At 45.7% G+C, this 14009-nt stretch overlaps 1 protein-coding gene across 1 annotated transcript in view; it reads right to left on the reverse strand.

The window, feature by feature from the left end:
* The window catches only part of MYBBP1A (MYB binding protein 1a), a 93383-nt gene that overhangs the window by 13503 nt on the left and 65871 nt on the right, over nucleotides 1-14009 (reverse strand). The window contains exon 24 of the mRNA XM_081941405.1: nucleotides 1057-1170. Coding sequence (XP_081797531.1) covers nucleotides 1057-1170 — 114 coding nt within the window. The remainder of the gene's footprint in view (nucleotides 1-1056; nucleotides 1171-14009) is intronic.

Here is a 14009-nt window from a genome sequence, read left to right on the forward strand (position 1 = left end):
TACATTTGACAGTGTTTCTCTTATCTCCCCCTTCCTCTTATACCAAGGAGAATCAAGATGGGACAATCCTGAGTATCTACAGACCCCTCATACCCTGGACATAAACTGCTTCGACTTCTACCCTTGAAATGACACTATAAGGCAGGGGTGTCCAAACTTTTTGCAAGGAGGGCCAGATTTGATGAGGTAAAAATGTGTGGGGCCGATCATTCAGCCTGACATTCTTTGAACCCTTAACATTAAATGCGAATTGACTACCGTATTTTTCGGAGTATAAGATGCATCAAGATTTTGAAGAGGCAAATTTAAAAAAAAGTTTTTGCACTCTCCCAAAAATGACCCACGGAGAAGAGGCTGCGGGCCGCTTGAAATTTGAAAAAGGACCACATTTGGCCCCCGGGCCGCACTTTGGACATGCCTGCTATAAGGCATTGCACACTAGAACAACTAGACACAAGGACCAGTCGTCGTCCCCCATGCCATCACTCTAATTCCCACAACACTGTCAAACTCTCTAGTACAGCTGTATTATTATTATTATTCTCCTCATATTTCCTATTACCTATCTCCTTATCTTCTAAAGTAACTATAATTTTGTTGTTTGTATCTTACAATTTATATTGTTTATTTAGTACCCTAGTATGCTTTATGCTGATTGCTTATTTAGCATCCCACGACTATCACTAAGTGTTGCATCTTATGATTTACGATGAATGTCTTTTTTACGATGATTATGATCATTGTTTATCACTTATTGCTTGCATGTACACCAGCTTATGCACCAGAAACAAATTCCTTGTGTGTCCAATCACACTTGGCCAATAAAGAATTCTAAATGTTTATCGAAATGTTTTACTGTTTTCCTAGGCTAGGCTCATACTTTATTAACAGACACCACCGATCTTTTTCCCAACTCATCTCTGTTGCTCTAAAACAGCCCTCTTTCAGTTTCAGCATTCAAATGGTGTTTTTTTTTCAACACATGAATAGGGGTTAGAAAAGAAAGAGAAATATGATGCGTATCAGGAAATGTAATGTCAGAGTGATTCGTCCTACCTCAGTAATTTGATGGGTGCTTTCTCTGATGAAATCTTCCCACTCTTTTCCAGACAATGAAAGCTTGAAACACTTATTCTGCAGGGCTTTCTGGAGAAGCAGACATGCCTGGGCCTGAAACAGAAATTTGTGGGGTGGGGGAGAGGGGAGGAAAAGAAGGGAGATGGTTTATTTATTATTTATTTATTAATTCAATTTATAGGCCGCTCCCTCTCCACCAAGGGACTCAGGGCGGCGTACAATTCAGTATACAACAAATAACGAGGAGGAGGTATATACAAAAACATTGTACAATACATAAATAAATAATCATAAGTTAAAAACAACACAGTAAGATTAAAACAATTTAAAATACCCAAAAAATCAGACTTACTTTAAAATTTAAAATTGTCCAGGGGGATTAGAAAATGTAGTTATAATTCAAGCCAGGCCATGGTGAGATGGAATACTTTTTTTCTCGAATGACAAGCAGAGAATTCACAGGGTCGCGATTAAAAGATTCTTCAGAGCTTGTAGGAATGATCACCTAGCCCTGTGATGGCGAACCTATGGCACGCGTGCCAGAGATGGCACCCAGAGCCCTCTCTGTGGGCACATGGGCCATCACCAGCTGTTCTTCTGGTTTCTGGCATGCTGGTCTTTGCAAGCGTTGGAAAATGTCTCCAAAAACGGCCTGGAAAACAGCCAAAAAAACAGCCAAAAAAGGCATGCATGCGCCAGCCAGCTGGTCTTTGGGTTTCTAATGGCCTGGCATGCGCGAAGACCAGTTGGCTGATGCGTGTGCTGGAAACCCGAAGATCAGCTGGCTGTCATGTGCACTGGCCAGCTGGTCTTCGAGATTTTGGTGCTACGGCGTGCGGGAACACCAGCTGGCCAATGCGCAGGCTGGAAACCCGAAGACCAGCTGGCCGGCATGTGTACTGGCCAGCTGGTCTTTGGGTTTCCGACGCGCGCACATGCATACACATCCCAGTTTGGGCACTCGGTGCCGAAAAGGTTTGCCATCATTGAACTAACCTTTATCTAAAACACCTTAAAAGAAAACAGCAGATGGATTGTCCCAACCACACAATCCAGGGAAAAGGTACAGTTTGACGTTTTGCAGACAAAAGCCATAATTGTGCTCCCTCGTTCTCCAAAACACCTTTGTTCCTTTGAATCTGATGCATTGCAGAGTTCTAGAAACCGGCCAAGTTTCTCAAAATCCCCAAAGACACGGTTCAAATGTGGCCACGGGGATTTAAACCCCTCCGCAACTAGGTTTTCATACGAAAGTGAAACCCTAAATACCTTTGCTGGGATTCCCGATATTTATCAAAAGGGCTTAAAGAGGCAGCCTAATTGGTCAAAGGACTGCGGGGGGACGCTAATTGCAATATTGCTTTGCTCTGCGTTTTTAAGCAAAACTGCCTCGTTCATGCTAACAGTATATTCAGATCAAAGCTCAGTAATATTTTGCACCGCATATTTCTCCAAATTTGAGCTCTCACTCTCTCTCAGCCCAACCTAATAATGGTACTCTATTTTCTTCACTACTGGGTCGATAGCGGGAGCACGCACAGAAGGTCCTTGATGATGTCTGGGTGAGTGGGCGGAGCCTTGTGCCGCCGCTGCCGCTACCGGTTCACCCGAACCGGTGCAAACTGGCAGCATACCACCTCTGTCCCAACCCATCTCACAGGGTTGCGGTTGTGGGATAAATAGAAGGAGGCGGGGTGTGTTAGATACGCTTGCCATCTTGAGTGATTTGTAAAAATAATAAAGATGGCATACAAATTAAACAAAAATAAACACTTAAAATTTTGTGAGAGAGTTCTTGACCCCAAGATTTGCAGAGAAATGAATATCAATGAAGAAATCGATAGCTAAAGTCAACATGGTTGCATGTGGAAATGGAAACGAAACAAACAAAGGAAAACCAAACTATCTAACACAGGGTGTCAAACTCAAGACCCGTGGACCGAATCCGCCCCACAGAGTGTTCAGATCTGGCGAGTGGAGCCGCCTTGGAAACAGCTAACGTCCAGCCCATGGTGCCTGTGCCAACGAAAACAGAGTTCGGAGAGGGGAGGGATGCCAGCCCTCTGCCAGCAAAAATATTCGGGGGGGGGTCTGTTTTCTCTGGCAGAGGGTTGCAGGAGGCCGTCGCGGCCCAAAACAGAGTTTCCGTTTCCGCTGGAAGTGCGCTCAGGCCATGGGTGCCTGCGACACAAGTGACCACGCCCACCCTGGCCATGCTTGTCAAGTTGGCCATGCCAAACTGGGCTCCCCGAGATCAAACACAATCCTGATGCGGCCCTCAATGAAATCAAGTTTGACACCCCTGATCTAACATCTATTAACATGCCACTTACTTAAAGAAACATTAACAGAAATAAAACACGAATGAGAATGAATACAAAGCTTAGCAAAGGGTTCAACACCCAATAGTGAACAAGACAAGGATATGAACTGCCCCCTTGGCTTTTTAATATACTTATGGATAGATGAGTTAAGGGATGGTGGAATTCTTGATGATCTCTGAATTTCGTTATTTTCAATGCTGAACTAAAGAAACTCTCTTGTCTTTTATTCTGCAAGTAACGTTAAGCAGTGACGGGAGAAGTATGAACGGACGTATTTTTGCATGCAGTCGATAATGAGCAGCTGGTGGGGAACCCAAATAATTTGCAGTGAAAGTTAGATAAGCTGTAGGATGGAGTGAGGCTTCCTGCTCTGAAAGCTAATGCACCCGAAGATCAAAATCACTGCATTTGACAAGACAAATGGGGCGGAGAATTGCAAATGATGTATCGATGGTTAAAAAAAAAATAGTAGGACAAGTCGAAAAAGTGTGTACGTTGGTATAACAGCAAAACCAGCACAATGGGTGGGGAAATCTTAAAACATGGCAGCGTGGATCAGAAAAGCTATAAAAAGCATGATCCGAAGTGTAAACGCTGTGTAGAAGAGCACATTGCTGCTCACTTTGTCCTACGTAGGTTGGGTGCAGTGGTGTATTAACCCTTAAGCAGACCAAGCACATACTAAAGGCACCAGGCCCACGGGGGAACCACAAAGTTGAGAAAGAAAAAACAACAAACCCAGTGAAGAGTTGTACAGTATATACAAAGGAGGGGGGGCACCAAGATTTGTCAGCGTATAGGGCACCAGTGAGCCTTAATCCGCCACTGGGTGGGTATAGACAAGTGATAGCTAACCGAGTGCCAAAAGTGTGTATGCACATGTGTGATCCCCGCATGTGCGCATGGGCGGCAGAGACCCCAAAACCACTTGGCCGGCCGGAGGCGTGCACACATGCACAGCGCTGTGCTGGGGCAATGGCTCGCGTGCCCAGAGTGAGGGCTCTGTGTGCTACCTGTGGCAAGCATGCCATAGGTTCGCCATCATGGGTGTAGACTATTAAGAATAAGGTAATCTGCAGCAGTTTGGACATAGACACCAGGGTTGTCAAACTCGCGGTGCGTGGGACAGATGCATCACACACTGGCCACGGCCACATCCGGTTTAGCGAAGGGGGGGAAAGTTGTGATACGTCATGTGACACTGCAAGTTTGACAGTCCTGATATAGACCGAGGGAATGTGGACCGAGAATCGTAAGAGAAGAATGACTGCGTTGGGAGGAAGGGAAAGACTTGAGAAAGTGTGGCTGGATGAAGATTTTTTATTATTATTATTTATTTTATTTAGTTTGTTAAACGTGTAAAAGATGACAGGTATAAGTATAAACATAAATATGAACACAATAAATGGGTACAAATAAATGGAGACAGTAGGACAGGGATGTTAGGCACGCTGGTGTGCTTATGCACGCCCCGTTACAGACCTCTTAGGAATGGGTTGAGGTCTACAGTAGACAGTCTTAGGTTAAAATTACGGGGATTTGGGGATGTAACAACAGAGTCAGGTAGAGCATGCCAGGCATTGACCACTCTGTTGCTGAAGTTGTATTTTCTGCAATTGAGTTTGGAGCGGTTTACCTTGAGTTTGTATCTATTGTTTGTTGGTGTATTCTTGTGATTGAAGAGTGTTGATGAGATCCTTGAAAAAGTTGATGAGTTGATGGGATCCTTTGAAAAAACCAACGATTGTGAAAAACAAAGAGGAAAGTAGCGATGTATGGGTGTGTTAGAAGCAAAGTTGGCTTTTTTGGAAGAACTTAAAAACATGGGAAAGTATTAGGAATTAATGGGGTTGGTGTAAGGCAGATTAAGCAATGTTTCCTTTTCTTTTTCTTGTCTCAAGCCTTTAATTCCTGAGCCTTACTATTTCCGGCTCTTTTCAGCACTCTGCATAAGGTTTGCTTACTCCAAAAAAACCCTACGGGCATGAATGTAAGTAACTTGATTTAGCACAGCTTTCAGCAAATGACTAGGCTGATTAAGTTGTATTCATCAATTTTCCTGAATGGCACTGACATATCCACTCGAAGCAGAAGCACACATGTACCCCAATGCTGTTCTCTGGGAATATTTCCAAAGCAAAATCTAAGATTTTGTACAAATAGTCCTCGGTTTACAACAGTTCATTTAGTGATCATTCAAAAGTTACAACGGACTGAGAAAAGTAACATAAGTGCTTTTCACACTTATGATCAGAATAACCGAGGTGAAGGGGACCTTGAAGGTCTTCCAGTCCAGCCCCCTGCTCAGGCAGGAAACCCTATGCCATGTCATGCAAATGGTTGTCCAATCTCTTCTTTAAAATTTCCAGTTGGAGCATTCACACATTCTAAAGGCAAGTCATTCTACTGGTTTAATTGTTCTCACTGTCAGGGAATTTCTCGTTAGTTCTAGGTTGCTTCTCTCCTTGATTAGATTCTATCCATTGCTTCTTGTCCTGCCTTTAGGTGCTTTGAAGAAGTTCTCTGCAGGGTCCCGGGGTCATGTGATCTCCTTTTGTGACCTTCCAACAAGCAAAGTCAATGGGGAAGTCAGATTCACTTTCTGTTCTGACCTAGGCTTCCCAAGAGCCTGAAGCAAACTCCTGGTCCCGACAAAAACCCCTTTTATTAATTTACTGTGAATTCTGCTCATTCACATCCAGCAAAGTCTTTCAAGGGAGGATTTACAGTCACAGACCTTATCTGGCTTGGACAGCTGATATCTGCAAAACTTGGCAAGGAGTCTGGGAGAGTCGCAAAACAATTAAGTGAACTAATTGTCCCCTGCAAACTCCACTCCCCTTTTGCTCCTCTTTTGGGGCCTCTGGGAGGGGCCATTCATGATCCAGCTGTGGCATTATTCCCAAGTCGACCTGTTCTTTAGCTGTTTCCTTCATCTGGCAGCTCTGTGCATGCACATACTGGGAACAGGCTCCAGCTGCCTCACTGATGTCTGACTCTGAAGGCAGCTGATAACTGGCATACAGCTCTGGCCCCCCGTCTGCCTCCGACACAGAGCCCTCATCAGAGCCTTCCCCAGACTCCAGGACTGGCCCAGGTTCCTCCCCAACTTCCTCACTGTCCGAATCTGCTGCCAGCTCTGTTGTGGCCGCTGGTGGGTCGCAACACTTTCAACCGTGTTACTAACTTAACAACTGCAGTGAATCTTGCAGCGGCAAGAAAGATCGTTAAGATGAGGCAAAACTCACTTAACTGCCTCACTTAGCTACAGAAATTTTGGGCTCAGTTGCGGTCAGTTGAGGACTACCTGTAATGGCCCTTATTGAACTGGTTTTCATTTTCATGATGTACTAAGTTCTGGGTGGGCCATTTGAGAGGGGGGAAGATCTGGAGACGTTTAATATTCTGAAGAGGCTTGAAGGCTCTGTGTTCAAAGCGGTGATGGAGTAGTTTTGACATTTTTCTTCATTCTCTTGTTAAGCTACACTAGAGTTCTCTTCAGGCTTACATAATGTTTGTCATGCATTTTCTGTGTCAACGTGGCAGAAGGTCTCAAGCCTATTTAGAAGAGGATCTCTGGCAGCTGAAGAGAAGTAGCTTGGGGCCAAACACCCATCCAGTCCAAGCTTCCATTAGCTTCACATGGTTCCAATATTCCCTCTTCCACAATTGGGAGGAGAGAGTTAGCATGCCTGGAGTCATTCCACCTCCCATCAATCCCACAAAAATAAGCTTTTGTCAACTCTCCAGATCAGTGTTTCTCAATCTTGGCAACTTGAAGATGCATGGACTTCAGCTCCCAAGATTCCCCAGCCAGCATGGGAATTCTGGGAGTCGAAGTCCACACATCATCAAGACGACAGGGTTGAGAATCTCCGTTCCAGATGTTTTGCCCCACGCTTTCCAGGACCTACAGCCCAGTGGTGGGTTCCGGATCCTGTCACAAACAGTACGCTGCGACGGGGCCGGGTGTCCTATCGGGCACATGCACTGCGCACGCCATCACCCAGCAACGCTCAGCTGCTCGGTGGAGGCCACGCAGGCACTGCACACTGTACGCACGGGTGCAATTGGCCTGTTTGCATCAAAAAGCGGTAAGGAATGCGGGCGGCCAGGTGGGCCAAACAAGCCACCCTTCCGTTCCCAGCTACCACTGATACACCCGTACCGGGCCGTACTGCCCGGAACCCACCACTGCTACAGCCCCTGGTTAAGCTCTCTGAAGCTGATGAGAGATAAGAGTCCAAAGTAATGTGAGTGATACAAAGGACTTAACTGTGGTTTATGGTCATGTGTGCATCTGCCTTTCTGGATGGTCATGCTGGAATCTCCATAACAACAGGAACAGCAAGCGAATAGGAATCTCTACGTAAATACACACCATGTTCCATTGTACTTTACAGACAGTTTCAACCCAATTTCTCAGTTACACTTTGTTATCTAATCTAGCACTCTCTTTTAGAAGATTCTTTTATAAAAAGGGATTGGCAAGTCAAGATGGAGAACTTCACCACTTGTTTGTTTCCAGCTATGAGCAAAGATACACTGCCAATGAACCTGGTGGCTCTTATTATACGTAGAAGCCAATGATCGATTTATCATCCACGAATATATGCAAATGATGATTTTTTGGGGAACCAGAAGTAATAGACTTTTACAATCGATCTTCCTAATCTGACATGTTTATATGAGTGTCAATTCCCAAAACCACCCAGCTAGCTTGGCATCAGAATATACCAGGGTGGGAAAGGCTGTTCCCTACAATGTATTTGCCAAATGAGAGGTTCACCCCCCCCAAAAAACAAATGTAATTAATGAGGACAGAAATATGCAAAAGGGAAAGAAACCCCAGGAATTGCTTGGCAACAACTGTAGAATCAACATCTTGAGCAGACACACACACACACACACACACACACACACACACACCGGTAAAAAGGCAGTTTTTGCTGATTACTTCATTTATGGTCTTTCTGCTTACCCTCAGCAATTTCATACTGTCCATAACAATCATGGGGAAAAAACCCTGGATTCATCCCATTTTATCAACAGATTTGTAGCATTAAAAAAACAGCTCCACCTCCAAGGTTTGTTTGGGGGGTGGGGGAGGACTTGCATAAGACTGAGCTTCAGTGGTGGGGTTCAAATAATTTAACAACCTGTTCTTTGCCCTAATGACCTGCTGGGTAGGTGGGGCTCGATGGTCATGTGACTGGGTGGGCATGGCCAACTCAATGTCAGTCATGTCGATGGGCGCTTCGCCTGAGCTGTTACAATGTAATAAGGGTTAACTGGAGAGGCAGTTTCTGTAAGCAGGGCAATAAAGCTTAAGCTAGAAACAACACCAGAATGTTTCCTTCCTGCCTTCTTTACAGGATTAGACCTGTAAAGTGGAAAAAAACAAAAGGAGATTTCTTCCAACAACCGGTTCTCCGAACTGCTTAGAAAGTTAACAACCGGTTCTCCCAAATAGGTGCGAACTGGCTGAATCCCACCACTGCGAGCTTCATGTAGCCATAAGGCAGGGGTGTCAAACTCTATTTCATTGAGGGTTGTGTTTGACCTTGGGGGGGGGGGGGTTGTGGCCAGAGGTGGCATGGCAGGCTCAACATCACTTGGGCCGGGGGCACTTGTGGTGGCCTGACAGTGAAAACGGGCTCCCGAGCTCTGTTTTCGGCCCCAATGGCCTCCTGCAACCCTCCGTCAGTGAAAACGGAACTTGGGAGGGCCGCCCGTTGCCCTCGCGAGATCAGTTTTTGGCTGTGATGGCCTCCTGCAACCCTCTGCTAGCGAAAACAGAGCTCGGGAGGGCCACCCTCCCGTGCTCCGTTTCCGTTGGCAGAGGCCCCTCAAGCTGGTCCTTTGCTGTTTCCAGGGCAGCCCTGTGGGCCAGATCTAAGCACCCCGTGGGCCAGATCCGGCCCCCGGACCTTGAGTTTGCCATCCCTGCTGTAAGGTTTCACTTCAGCTTCCTAACTCACAGCTCAATGGTAGCCATTAAGAGAAGGATGGTCGAGCAAGAGCACTTAAAGAGATCTGTCACAGAGAAGAGGGAGTTGAGTTATTCTCAGAAGCACCTGAAGGCCGGACAAGAAGTACAGGTGGTCTTCAACTTACAACCACAATTGAGCCCAAAAATTCTGTTGCTAAGCGAGACAGTTGTTAAGCGGCTTTTCCCGCATTTTACAATTTTTCTTGCCAAAGTTGTTAAGTGAATCCCTGCAGTTGTTAAGTTACTAACAGGATTGTTAAGTAAATTTGGCTTCCCTATTGACTTTGCTTGTCAGAAGGTTGCAAAAGGGGATCACGTACCTCAAGACACGGCAACCGTCATAAATATGAGTCCGTTGCCAAGCGTTTGAAGTTTGACCACATGACCAGGGGATGCTGCAATGGTTGTAAGTGTGAAAAACGGTCATAAGTCACTTTTTCCAGTGCTGTTGTAACTTTCAACAGTCACTAAACGAACTGTTGTACGTTGAGGACTACCTGTAATGAGCGGAAGCTTGTGAAGGAAAGATCTAACCTTGAATGTCTATGGAGAGTCTCAGACATCCAGGTGATGGTTGTCCCAAAGGTGCTTTTAAGAGGCAACGGGACTTTCTGAAGAGCTGAAGAAGCTTCTTAGAGCAGAAGAGAAACGTCTTCAAAGAAAAACAGAGAGTCCGGTTGCCACTCTTTGGTATCTTTGGGACATCCAACCGTGAAGTAAGAAGAAATATTCTGACGGTCAGAGCAAATAATCAATGGAATACTTGCCTTCAAAACTTGTGGATACTCCATACTTTGGAGGTATTCAAAAATAGACTGGACAACTGTTAGGTAAGCAAGCTCCCCATTAGGACAGCGAGTGTGCAGAGAAGCGTAATGAGAATGGTATGGAAGAACACGCACAAACCAGCATACAGGGACACCGAATAGTAAAAGTAATATTATTTTACTTATGTGGAAAATAGAAGTATTCAGAGTTCATCAAACAGTCCAAGTCATACACGGTTCAGTCAGTCCAGTTATCAATGTTCTCAGTTAAGGAGTGATCCATTGAACACAGTCCAGTATCATATAATCAGTTCAGTACACAAAGTCGCTAACAGTAGCAAAACTCACAGTAACTCACGATACATCTAACAAGCAGTCTTCACCGATCAGCGTCTAATAAACAGAGTGCTAACAGTCATTCTGGCTCCATCTTATGGCTGCTTGAGGTAACAGCAACCAATCACATTACAGCAGTACTTAAAGAAACAGTACTACTATCCTGGCTTATATATTGCTGACCCAACTGTTAGCTTACATTCCTAACAACAACCGTTCAACCAGCATGGTATAAGGACCCTTAACTTGATCAAGGGGTTGGACCAGAAGATTTCCGAAGTCCCTCCCGGGCTTAAGATTCTATGTTCTATATCAGTGACGGCTAACATTTTTCTAAAGGTGTGCCAAAATTGTACATGCACGTGCTATTGCGGGCATACTCGTACCCACCCACCTGTGCATGCGCGCACGAACCCCCTCATGCGGCGGGGGGGGGGAGTTTTCATCCTCCGGAGGCTTTCCTGAAGCCTGGGAAGGGCAAAAATGGCCTCCCCCAGCCCTCCGAAAAGCCGAAAATCAACTGGCTGAGGGCTGCCATGCTGGCAAATATGGCTCTGCGTGCCATCTGTGCTAGGCATGCCATAGGTTCGCCATCACGGTTTTGTATGTTAACTTTCTGGACATTTGAAATGTTCAAAACCTTGAGTCACAGGTGACTTGCACAATGAATGTCATGTTCCATGTCATTCCCTCTTTTCTTTGCAGGACACTTTCTACCACGTTCACCTTACTTTTCCCTGGTTCTGGACATCTGGGGACATTCCCAAACAAAGCCCTGGGCTGCTGTCACCTAGCATTTTAATATTCTAAGAATGTCCGTGAGGCCCTGGGAAATTTTGTAAATATAGATGCTGCTAAAGGCTGATCTTCTGCATTGCAGCAAACTTGTTTCCCATGCATTCATCTAGTTTACCTGAAAAAATCTTTTAGAAAAAGGTGGGACAGAAACCTGGTGGGCAAATAAGAAATATCTATAAATAGTATGCAGGTAATCCTCAATTTACGGCCATAACTAAGCCCATTTCTGTGGCTAAAATACATTTGTTAAGTGAGTTTTGCCCCATTTTACAACCTTTCTTGCCACAGTCATTAAGTGAATCACTGCAGCTGTTAAGTTAGTAACACAGTTATTATGTTGTGGGAAGCCCAGCTCCCCTCCAAGAATGAAATATTTTGGCAAATATTAAAAAAGGTAGATTATATTTCCCCAAAGGAGAAATGGAAAAAACATATTTTTAGAGGCAGAAAGCAGTTCCCAGTCTTTCCTAATAGCCCACAGCAGATGCCAGCATTTAAGGAGATAAAAGAGCTTATTGAAAAAGGAAGCCAACTCTCTAGATGGCTCCATCCATAAGCAAAGCAAACACTGCAGGCAGGAATCCATTCAAGACAGGATATTTTGAAACTCCTTGCAGCAAAGTTTGACACTTTAACAAAAGCAGAATGGTAGGATTAGTACAGCAGCCCCTCACCCAAGATCCAGCACGGGACAAAAGCCATTAGCCACAATAGGAATTGCCCCACACACTTTCAGAACGTAAGCCCCTTCATTGACCCACAACGCCCCCCACCAGTAGCATTTCAGTCATAAATATGAATCACTTGCCCAGTGTCGTGAATTTTGATCACATGACCACAGGGTTGCTACAACGATCATAAGTGTGATTAACGGTTATAAGTCCCAGTGAAGTCATAAGTCCCAGTGCCGTTGTAACTTAGGTCACTAAACAAGTTGCAAGTTGAGGACATGTCCTTCAGTAACCAAGAAAGAAAACTCCCAACTCCATTGTTTGTGGAATTAAAAAGTACTTTTACTGGTTATGAAAAGATAGCAGCAAAAGTAAAGCAAGATCTGAATCAGAAAGACGCGAACACATACAAAACAAACGATTACCCAACCCCCTCCATCTAACGACCCCCACCCCAGTGTCCAATCTGCAACTCCCTAAGGTGTCATGTGGGTTGCATCTCCAGACAGCTTCATCACGTAGGTATGCAGGACAGTTGGCCTTGACCAGGTCCAAACACCGGCCATCAGCATGCACAGAAGATGGTGAGAAGAAAACTCCCTTTGCCATATCACCTCCAGCACCATTTATTCCCATCCCAAATACCATGCCCCCACCCTCCCCCGTTTCTATGGCAGCCGACAGCAAGTAAGCAAAGCAGAGGCTGGCAGGACAATTTGCATATGAGTTTAATCCTCAATGCTAGGGCACTTTCCAAGGCTCGGGTCCACTGGATGTGATGGGCTACCAACTCAACGGAATTCAGAGTCAATGTCCATGTTGGCCCAACTTCTAGGAGCTGCAGTCCCATACTTGGGGAGTACCAGATTGTAGGGCAGGGGTCGGCAACCTTAAACACTTAAAGAGCCACAAAGATCTTAACCGAAAGCCCCCCATTCAATTCTGGAGCCGACCAGAAGTCCAATTACCCCACGATAAGAGTCTCCTCCTAGCACGGTGTCCTTTTCCCCCTGCCAACCAGAAGTCTTATTCTCCCCTCCCCCCAGCCACCATAGAGTCTCCTCCTAGCACGGTGTCCTTTTCCCCCTGCCAACTGGAAGTCTGATTCTCCCCTCCCCCTGGCCACCATAGAGTCTCCCCCTAGCGCGGCGTCCTTTTTCCTCTACCTGACCACCAAAAGCCCTAACCCTAATCTGATCAACCATGGAGCCGACCGACAACAGGGAGCCACAACAGAGGGACGAAAGAGCCACATGCGGCTCCAGAGCTGCAGGTTGTTGACCCCTGTAGTAGGGATTAAAACTTTCCACTGCTGGAACAATTTGTTTTGCATATTTTTCAACGTTTGTCTGAAAAGACCTCCACATGGACATTTCAAAGAACTCCAGTAATTTCATTAATGAGAAGAGAGGACTCATTGGAAAAGACCCTGATGTCGGGAAAGATTGAAGGCCAAAGGAGAAGGGGGTGGCAGAGGATCAGATGGTTGGATAGTGTCATCAACACAAGGAACATGAATTTGAGCAAACTCCAGGAGATGGTGGAAGACAGGGGAGCCTGGGGTGCTATGGTCCATGGGGTGACAAGGAGTTGGACACGACTCAATGACTGACCAATGAACAACAGACCCATGCCTCAAATCTCAAAGTGCTCAGCAAGTCTGAGCTTTAATACAAACAGGAGTCCTCTTATGTGTTCCCAATATATCTATATATACTATATATCCTGTTTGAGAAGATGAGAGAAGGCCAGCTCCACTGGCATGGACATGTCCCGAGAGCAGCACCTTCCACCGTTGCCAACGCTGGCTACCAACTAGGAGTCAATGGCTGGCAAACCAGAGATGGCAAGACATCATCAACAAAGATATGCAAATGTGGGACTGCGCCAGTGGGGTTGCACGCAGTACGCCCCAGTACGGACGTACCGGAGCCTGCCCGGAGCACCGGATACCGTTCCGGTACGGTGCTCCAGAGGGCCCACCCACCTGCCCTCGCTCCTTATCTGTGCTTTAAGCTTTTGGTGTTTCCGCACACGCGTACGG

This window comes from Natrix helvetica (assembly GCF_964273705.1).
Source record: "Natrix helvetica genome assembly, chromosome: 2".
NCBI lineage: Eukaryota > Metazoa > Chordata > Lepidosauria > Squamata > Natricidae > Natrix > Natrix helvetica.